The sequence below is a fragment of the Cebus imitator genome, unplaced genomic scaffold, assembly GCF_001604975.1.
Source record: "Cebus imitator isolate Cc_AM_T3 unplaced genomic scaffold, Cebus_imitator-1.0 Scaffold117, whole genome shotgun sequence".
NCBI classification, from domain to species: Eukaryota; Metazoa; Chordata; class Mammalia; order Primates; family Cebidae; genus Cebus; species Cebus imitator.
The window spans coordinates 4,068,721-4,079,512 of NW_016107432.1; the positions used below are offsets into that span (position 1 = coordinate 4,068,721).

Genomic DNA, 10,792 nt, shown 5'->3' on the forward strand with positions numbered 1-10,792 from the left:
TCATCTCTTACCCCCAGCTCAGTGCACAGCACATGGCACAGGCTCATGTCACCTCTTACCCCCAGCTCAGTGCCTGGCGCTCAGCACGGGCTCACATCACCTCTTACCCCCAGCTCAATGCACAGCACATGGCACGGGCTCACATCACCTCTTACTCCCAGCTCAGTGCCTGGCGCATGGCACGGGCTCACGTCATCTCTTACTCCCAGCTCGGTGCCCGGCGCTCAGCATGGGCTCACGTCACCTCTTAGCCCCAGCTCGGTGCCCGGCACATGGCGCGGGCTCACGTCACCTCTTAGCCCCAGCTCGGTGCCCGGCACATGGCGCGGGCTCACGTCACCTCTTAGCCCCAGCTTGGTGCCTCACACAGGCACAGGCTCATGTCACCTCTGGCTTTGTTCTGCTTGCTCGAGCTAGCTCAGTAGCCTGTGTGTTCCTCCAGCAGTGATTTTACCATGTAACTGTTCACTGACAGCTAACTAGAAAGCCTCAACTGAGTGGCCCCAACTGTGGCCACACTGCCACCACTAGACACCTCTCCTCTGGGGCCTGCTGAGAGGTCTCTCTCTGGGTTCCAGGCACAATTCTAGAAGTTTTGAGTGCCACTGTTTCTCTGATGGTGCTTCCTGATAACCAGAGGCATCTCTAGCCAGGAAGGTCCTGGAGAGAGACTCAAGACAGTTCTTTTTTTTTTTTGGAGACAAAGTCTTACTCTGTTACTCAGGCTGGAGTGCAGTGGCATGATCTCAGCTCACTGCAACCTTCACCTCCGGATTCAAGCAATTCTCCTGCCTCAGCCTCCCGAGTAGCTGGGACTACAGGCACGTACCACATGCTTGGCTCATTTTTGTATTTTTAGGAGAGGGGGTTTTGCCAGGTTGGCTAGGTTGAGTCTTGAACTCCTGGCCTCAAGTGATCCGCCCACCTTGGCCTCCCAAAGTGCTGGGATTACAGGTGTGAGCCACTGTGCCCAGCCTCAGACCCGGGGCAGTTCTGACCATTCTCACCAGACAGACTGAAGAGGGGCCATCCCAGGACTCTGGCACTGTGGCCATATCACAAGCACTAAGAATTTACTGATGAGTGGCTTTCTGCTCATGGAGCAGGTGACACTGACACTAGAGACTTGTCTGGAAGAGTCGCACTATGGACAGATTTCTGGAACAGGTTCCATGGAAGAACAGCCATCGCCCATTCTTATTCAATATCCTCTACCAGAAACACCAAGGTCACAACTCTTTGTGCTGAATAGCTCAATAAGTGAAAATGAATGTTGACAATGTTCTTTTTACTATTAGGCTATCAATAAAAATTGAAAAAGCTTCCAGAAATAATAGTATGAATTCAGATTGATAAAACCATAAACAACTTACCACAATGTTTCTTGAGGAATTTCTGTATGTGCTGCTCACTTTAACCGTAATGGATTTGTCACAGTATTTTTCTACTAAATCTTCAAAAGAGGGTGCAGCATCACTAGGATCTATAAGCCATGCAGCAATTCTGGGATCTAGCCCTACAAAATCAGCAACTGAAGAGAAAAAGGTCATTCGATCATCCCAAGAAAAACCAATAGTTGTTTCTCCTGCTTTGACAAGATACTTAAGTTCAAATGAGTAATAATAGTATAATCATCCTCTCAAATTATAGAGCTAAGGACCAAAGTGACTCTCCATCATTCTCCAGAACTTAGAACCTTTGATAAGGCAGCCTAAACCAACCCAAGTCCCGTGTGGCCCGTCTCTGTGGGTGTCATATTAAAGAAGCAGATTTCAAATAGCCATAAAGAAGGGTCTGCAAGCTCAATTGCAATTTGGATCTCTCAAAAACATGTTAAAAGCTGTCAGTCAGAGTGCTGGGCCACGCTTCCTGCCTCCCCTCCTCCTTGCTCCTCTTTCCCTCAGGCATCCTTTCTGCCAAGTCCTCCCCTCCTCCAGCCTCACTGGGCAGTCTTGCACCATTGAGTCTGGAATCCAAGCCTCTGGAGCAAAAGGAAGAAGGGCAGGAGTTGCCTGAGTACATGACACCCCAAGGCAAAGACGCTTTGGCATTCTCCCTGAAGGGTGGAAAATCCACAAGACAACTAATATGCAGCACCTTGGTACTGTGGAAGGAGCACTGGGCCTGGATTCTGAATCACCCTATGAGCCTAGGAGGCCACCTCTCCCCTTCAGTGTTAGTTTCTTCATTCAAAAACCAGGGGAAAAGATTACTGTAATTATCTGTGATATACATGAGAAAATACTTTCTAAAAAGTAAACACAGTATTTGCTAAACAGATAAGTTTTTATAACAGAACACTCTAGACATGGAGGGAGATTCATAAAAGGATGGGGAGAAGGTTTATAAATTAATAGACAAACTAAATCCTAAAGTGACTGCTTTTTAAGTTACTTTAAAATTCTGAATTGTGCTACACAAAAATAAGGAGTTTGCCTTTAAATAAAACTATAGTCTTAAATCATATAACATTAAATATTATATGGTCCAGCATATTTAAATGATACCAGTCTAAGAGATTTCTATTTACCAAGCAGCCAATATTATAACTTTCTCATTTGAGGTCCAGGAAGACTCTTACAGTGGCACATTTGGAGCTCTGGATAAGAGGAGTCAGTGGTCCCCTGGCTACCTGCCACCTCTGTCAGCGGCCCATGATTTTCTACAACACTGTCTGGTGATAAGGACTGACCCAATAGGACTGTTTCATTCCACTTGCCTTTTCAATGATCTAATATTCCAAAAGTAACAGTTCTTATCAATATATATTTTAAAAAATCCTTGGGGAAGCCGTGACAGTACAGGAATGCTCTGGGAAATGTCCTGTCCCTATAATCTCTTGCAACTGACAAACTTAAGTCTGCCAGGACAAATCCCACACTAGGGAGAAAATGCCAGTAGCTGGAAAAGAAATGCTAACAAAATAAGATTTAAAACAAGCTCAAAAATATTAGTAAATAGTAAAAGCTATGAAAAAATAAATAAATCAGAATTATATACTTAGAAATTAGGTAACTTTGAAAAAGAAAAATTATACAAAGAAATGAGACAACCCAGGAGAGAAAAATTTTAAAAAGAGACATTTCAGAAATAAAAACTAAACTGGCAAGACACAAAAGCAAATAAATAGAATAGCTAACTCCTTAAAGAAAAAAAAAAAAAAAGATGAAAAAGAAGGAATTTTTTGTTTGTTTTTTTGAGACAGAGTCTTGCTCTGTTGCCCAGACTGGAGTGCAATGGCACAATCTCGATTCACTGCAACCTCTGCCTCCTGGGTTCAAGTGATTCTCCTGTCTCAGCCTCCCAAGTAGCTAAGATTATAAGCGCCTGCCACCACACCCAGCTAATTTTTGTAATTTTAGTAGAGATGAGGTTTCATCATGTTCGTCAGGCTGGTCTTGAACTCCTGACCTCAGTTGATCTGCCCACCTTGGCTTCCCAAAGTGCTGGGATTACAGGGGTGAGCCACCACACCCAGGCACTTCTTTTTCTTTTCTGAGACAGGGTCTCACTCTGTCATCCAGGCTGCAGTGCAGGATCAGCCTGGAGTGCAGTAGTGTGATCAGCCTCCGCCTCCTGGGAATCAAGTTCAACAGAACTTAAAAATAAAATAAAATAAATTGTAAAAAATTAAAAAGAAAGAGACTGAAAATGGATTCTGGATAAAAAATGATAAATATGACAAAAAGATAAACATGAAAGACAGGCAAGAAGATTCAACACATGAATTCAAAGAAAAAACCAAACGAACACAGCACTAAACACTATAATTCAAAATGACTTTAAACTACACACTTAAAGACATATGCGTAATCAGTACAGTATAGTATTGACACAGAATAGACCTACAGATCAGTGGAACAGAACTGAGAGTCTAGAAATAAACCCATACATCAATGGTTGATTGATTTTCAACAAAGGTACTAAGATACCTTTGTTGGTGTTGGATACCAACAGTGGGTTGAATTGTGGTCCTCGAAAGATGTCTGCACCCAGAACCTCAGAATGGGAACTTACTTGAAATAAGGCCTTTGCAGATATAGCTATGGTAGGAATCTTGAGATGAGATCATCTTAAGTTAGGGTAAGCCCTAAATCCAATGATGGGTATCCTTGTGAAAGACAGAAAAGAAGGTGATGTATAGAGACATGCAGAGGGAAAAGCCACATGAGGGTGGAGGCAGGGACTGGAAGGATGTGTCTACAAGTCAAGGAGTGCCAAGGACCGCCAGTTACCACCAGAAGCTGCAGGAGAGTCACAGAATGGATTTTTTCTCAGAGACTCCAGAAGGAACTGGCCCTGCCAACACCTTAATTTGGACTTCTGGCCTCCAGAACCGTAAGAAAATAAATTTTTGTTGTTTTGAGCACTCAGTTTACGGTAATGTTACAGTAGCCCTAGGACACTAATACATACCCCTACCTCACATCATATGAAAAAATTAACTAAAAATGGATCATAAGCCTAACCTCAGAGAGAAAATGATTAAACTCTTAGGAAAAAAAATGAGTAAATCTTTCTGACCTTGAATTAAACAATGGTCTCTTAGATTTAACACCAAAAATACAAATGACAAAAGAAAACACAAATAAATTGAATTTCCTTTAAAAAAAAAAAAAAGTGTGCTTCAAAGGACATCAACAAACTATAAAAACATAAATCACAGATTGAGAGAAAATATTTGCAAATTGTATTAGAATATATAAACCTTTTTTTTTTTATGGAGTCTTGCTGTCACCAGGCTAGAGTGCAATGGGTTCTAGAGTGCTAGAACCTGCAACCTCATCCTTCCAGGTTCAAGCTATTCTCCTGCCTCAGTCTCCTGAGTAGCTGGGACTACAGGCACGTGCCACCATGCCCAGCTAAATTTTGTATTTTTAGTAGAGACAGGGTTTCACCATGTTGACCAGGATGGTCTCGAATTCCTGACCTCGTGAATTGGCCACCTCAGCCTCCCAAAGTACTGGGATTACAGGCATGAGCCGCCGTGCCCAGCCAATAATTCTTACAAATAAACAATAAAAAGACAGAAGTTAGACATCACTCTAGCAAGCACATGTCATCACAGACACTCTGCTCTGTACCATGGACAGAGGAGACACCAAAACAAAGAGGCTGGTCAGCTGTACCATGTTAGAGGAGTACCACATGTCCCCTGGGTATGAACTCCCAGCTAGCCTTCCCATACTGTCAAGGTATACCCTTACAGACTTTCCTCAGCAGGGATGGGCAGTGCTCTGAAGTTTGCTAGAGCCGAGGCACACCTGGGCTTAAGGTGCCATCTAGTGACAAAAAGGAAGAAAGGACCTAGCAAAAAAGAAAAGATATTCCAACAGGTATACAATATATAAAAATCTCTGAGCAAACACATCCAATAAAAAAAAAANAAAAAAAAAAAAAAAAAAAGCCAGAAAGAGAAGATTGGAAGAAAAACCTAATCCTTCCATGCAAAGAAACAGACGCATCCAAAAGAAATAACAGCAAGCGGGACCAAGCAACCAAGACCTCCTCGAACCAGACAAAGCAAGAAGCCAGTGACTGACCTTAACAGGATGGTAATAGAGAAGCTCTTTGATCAATAATTCAAAACTGCAGTTTTAAGGAAACTCAGTGATCTCTAAAATATCATGGAAAAACCCAGAAATTGATCAGAAAAATTTAACAGAGATTGAAATAATTTTAAAAATCAAACAGAAATCCTGGAACTGAGAAATATATTTGCTGAGCTGCAAAATTCATTAGAGGCTCTCAACAGCAGAATGGATCAAGCAGAGAAAAGAATCAGTGAGTTTGAAGACAGGCTATTGGAAAAGACACAGAGGAGAAAAAAGAAAAGAGAGAAGAGAAATGAAGAACACCTATAAGGTATAGAAAATTGCCTCAAAAGATCAAATCTAAGAATTATTGGTGTTCAAGATAAAGCAGAGCAAGAGCAAGGAGTAGAAAGCTTATTCAAAAAATAATAACACAAAATTTCCCAAATTTTTTTTGGTTGTTTTTTGTTTTTAGTTTTTAGACAGTCTTGTTCTGTTGCTCAGGCTGGAGTGCAATGGCTTGATCTTGGCTCGTTGCAACCTCTGCCTCCTGGATTAAAGCGATTCTTCTGTCTCAGCCTCCCGAGTAGCTGGGATTATAGGAATGTGCCACCATGCCTAGCTCACTTTTGAATTTTTAGTAGATACAGGGTTTCACCATGTTGGCCAGGCTGGTCTTGAACTTCTGACCTCAAGTGAATCGCCTGCCTCAGTCTCCCAAAATGCTGTGATTATAGGCATGAGCCACTGCATCCAACCCAAATCTTGAGAAAGACATAAATATCCAGGTACAAGAAGGCCAGAGATCACCAAACAGATTAAATCCAAATAAACTATCCTAATGCATATATTAAGCAAGCCTCCAAAGGTCAAGGACAAAGAAAGGACCCCAAAAGCTACAAGAGAAAAGAACAAATAATGTATAAAGGAGCTCCAATCCATCTGGCAACAGATTTCTCAATGGAAACCCTAGAGGCCAGGAGGATATGGGATATCATATTCAAAGTGTTGAAAGAAAATAAAACTGCCAGGCTCAAGGGCTCACACCTGTAATCTCAGCATTTTGGGAGCCCAAGGCAGGAGGATCACTTCAGGCTATGAGTTTGACAGCAGCCAGGATGACATAGTGAGACCCCTGTCTCTAAAAAATAAAAATAAAAAAATTAGCTGGGTATGGTAGAACACATCTGTAGTACCATCTACTAGGGAGGCTGATGAAGAAGGATCACTGGAGCCCAGGAATTTGAGGTTACAGTGAGCTATGATCACATCACTGCATTCCAGCCTGAGTGACAGAGGGAGAGACCCCATCTTCTCAAAAAAACAAGAACAAAAGACAACTGCCAACCACGAATTCTGTGCCCAGCAAAGCTATGCTTCAAACATGAAAAATAAAGCCCCAAACAAAAACTAAGGAAATTAATCACCACCAGACCCATCTTCCAAGAGATGCTAAAAGGAGTTCTTCAATCTGAAAGAAAAATACATGAACACAAAAAAAGAAAACATTTGAAAGATTAAAATCCACTGATAAAAGTAAATACATAAACTCAGCATACTCTAACACCGTAATTCTGGTATGCAATCCACTCATAATTCCAGTATGAAGATTAAAAGATAAATCTATAAAAAACCCTAATAGCTATAGCAACCTGTTAAGAGATGGGCAATATAAAAACACATCAATTGAGGCACAAAAAGTCAAAATGTGTGTAGGGGGTGGAAATTAAGTGTAGACATTTTTTAGTTTTTCCTTTATTTGTTTCTATTCTCTTCTTTGTAAATAAAGATAAGTTGTCATCTGTTTAAAATAACTTGTTATAACTCTAAGATGTTTTTTGTAAGGCTCCTTTTTATTTTTCGTGTATTTGTTATTGTATTTTGTAACCACAAAGCAAAAACCTATAATAAATACACTAAAAACAAAAAGCAACAAATTAAAACATACTACCAGAGAAAATCACTTAACCACAAGTAATAAAATGGCAGTAATAAGTCCTCACTTACCAATAACATTGAATGTAAATCGACTAGATTCTTCAATTAAAAGACACAGAATGGCTGAATGGATAAGGAAATAAGACCCAACTATTTCCTGCTTACTAGAAACCCATTTTACTTATAAAGACTTACATAGAATAAAAGTGAGGGAATGCAAAAATTAATATTGTTAAAATATCAATGTTACCTAAAGCAATTAAAGAGTAAATGCAATCTCTATCAAAATACCAATGACATTCTTCACAGAAATTGGACAAAAAGCCTAAAATCTGTACGGAACCAAACACCCTGAATAACCAAAGCAATCATGAGCAAAAAGAACAAAGCTGGAGGAATCAAACTGCCTGACTTCAAATTATATTACAAAGCTATAGTAACCAAGACAGCATGGTACTGACATAAAAACAGACACATAGACCAATGGAACAGAATAGAAATCCCAGGAATAAATCCACACATTTACAGCCAATTCATTTTTGACAGGTGCCAAGAATATATATTGGGGAAAGTTTATGGGAAAATCACATGTAGAAGAATGAAATTAGACTCCTAGTTTAGTTTAAGGACTTAAATCTAAGACCTGAAACTATGAAACTTCTGGAAGAAAACACTGGGAAAATGCTCCAGGGCATTTGTCTGGGCAATTTTTTTTTTTTACTAAAACCTCAAAAGCATAGGCAACAAAAGCAAAACTAGGCAAATAAAATTACATCAAGCAAAAGCTGTACAGTAAAGGAAACAACAGAGTATGGAGACAATCCACAGAATGGAAGAAAATATTTGCAAACTATCCATCTGACAGGGGATTAATAACCAGGATATAAAAGGAACTCAAACAGCTCAATAGGGGGAAACATGATTTTAAAATGACAAAAGATTTGAATAGACATTTCTGAAAAGAAGATATACAAAAGGCCAACAAGAATATTTTAAAATGCTCAACATCACTAATTATAAGAAAAATGCAAGGAGGCCAGGCATGGTGGCTCATGCCTATAATCCCAGCACTTTGGGAGGCCGAGGCAGGCGGATCATGAGGTCAGGAAATTGAGACAATCCTGGCCAATATGATGAAACCCCATCCCTATTTATAAAATAAATAAATAAATAAAAATACAAGGAAAGGCACAATGAGATATCATCTCACCCCAATTTAAAATTACTTTTATCAAAAAGATAAGGAATAAGAGATACTAGTGAGGATGTAGAGAAAGGGGAACCTCATACACTATTGGTGGGAAAGTAAATTAGTACAGCCACTATGAAAAACAGTATTTTTTTTCTGATATATAATAGACATATGTATTTTGAGACAGAGCGAGACTCTGTCTCAAAAAAAAAAAAAAAAAGATTGGCTGAAAATTGATAATTGTTAAAACTGGGTGATGGCTACTTTTGCATGTGTTAGAAATTTTTGACAATAAAAAGGGTTTTTTCCAGCCTTTCATTATGAACATTTTCAAACATACAGATAATTTGAAAAGAATTATACAGTGAACACATATGTCCACCACCTAGATTCTACAACGAATATTTTTGCTATTTGTTTTTACTGCTTATATATTTGTTTTACCACCCATCCGTCCTCTACCTCCCAGGTTCAAGCAATTCTCCTGCCTCAGCCTCCTGAGTAGCTAGGATTATAGGTGTGCATCACCACGCCTGGCTAATTTTTGTATTTTTAGTAGAGAGAGGTTTTCACCATGTTGGCCAGCCTAGTTTCGAACTCCTGACCTCGTGATCTGCCTGCCTCAGCCTCCCAAAGTGCTGGGATTACAGGTGTGAGCCACCGCGCCCAGCCGTGTCCATCTAGTTTTTTAAAAGTTTACTATTTTAGGCCAAGTGCAGTGACTCACACCTGTAATCCCAGCACTTTGGGAGGAACTGAGGCAGGAGGATGGCTTGAGGCCAGCAGTTTGAGACCAGCCTAGGCAACGAAGTTGGGCCCCATCTCCACAAAATAATCAAAAAATTAAAAATACATATATATGTGTGTGTGTGTGTGTGTGTGTGCACGTGTGTATTTAAAATCTTAACTATTTTTAATAAAAGATAATCCTATATTGTTTTGACGTTAATTACTCTTGACTGTACTTTAATTTTTAGAAAGTTTATAAGCTATTTGTGGTAATAACAAATCTCACTGACCAGGCTACATAAGTTAATTCTCTCCTATTTTAAATTATGAAAGTAATATATACTTGTAAAAATTCAAATAAGCTGGAAACATAGAGGAAAACTGCCCCCCCATGCTTACGGCCCGTGAGGAGGCATAGCAGTCTGTGAGCTCAGGTCCCGCAGGGGTTGTGTGCCATGGCTGCCCTCACCATTCTCCTATTCATAGGAGGAGTCCCAGTTGAAGAGTTAAATTATAGAGAGAATAAAAAATAGAACTTACCATGTTTCCAACTGCCATCATTACCGAAAAACTGCAGCACTATTCTCACAAAATCCTTAGCATTAAAGCAAATAACAGGACATTTACATTTCAGTGTTTGAAATAGCACATTCCTAGAAGATGAAAAGAAATTCACTGATTTAAACATTAATTTAGAACCTCCAACCTTGAAAAAATATTACTACTACTCAACTAATAGCTATCATTTAGATAGTACATACATACATTAACTAAAGAATCCCAAGAGGTTGGTATTATTTATTATCTGTGCTTTACAGATGATAAAACTGAGACACAGAGAGACTAAGTAAGGTATTCAGGGTCACACAGCTGCCAAGTGCTTATCCCTGTGTAACACCCCATTACCTGCAGAATAAGACCTACATTTCTGAGCAGGATACACCTATTCTGGGCTCTTTAGAGCCAGGCCCCAAGATGACTTCTCTAGCCTGTTCTCCCAGAACTCCCCTCAAACATTCTACCCTCTTGTCCCACTGAATTCTCTTTCCTCGACCACCAGGCTGTGCCATGTCCTATTCTGCTCCTGGGCCAAGGCACATACTGTATTCTTGCCTACAATTCTCTTCTCACAACTTTTGCAAACTGTTCAAGGGCCATCTTCAGGAGGGTATGCCCTAATTCCCCAGGCAGGGGGCTGCTCCCTCTTCTGTATCTCTTCTATACTCCTGTCCACACATGTAGTTCAGTAGGAACACACTTGCTGTATTATAATGTACCTTGAAAGTTTGTTCTCTCCATTTTTTTTTTTTTTTTTTTTCTGAGGTGGTTTTTTGCTCTTTTTTCCCCTGCTGGAGGGCAATGGCGCGATCTCGGCTCACCGCAACCTCCGCCTCCTGGG

General features: G+C 40.2%; 1 protein-coding gene across 1 annotated transcript in view; it reads right to left on the reverse strand.

Moving 5' to 3' along the window:
* Positions 1 to 10,792, reverse strand: part of POLN (DNA polymerase nu) — a 157,990-nt gene that overhangs the window by 111,273 nt on the left and 35,925 nt on the right. Inside the window, 2 exon segments of the mRNA XM_017539023.2 lie at positions 1,374 to 1,531; positions 9,934 to 10,046. Coding sequence (XP_017394512.2) covers positions 1,374 to 1,531; positions 9,934 to 10,046 — 271 coding nt within the window.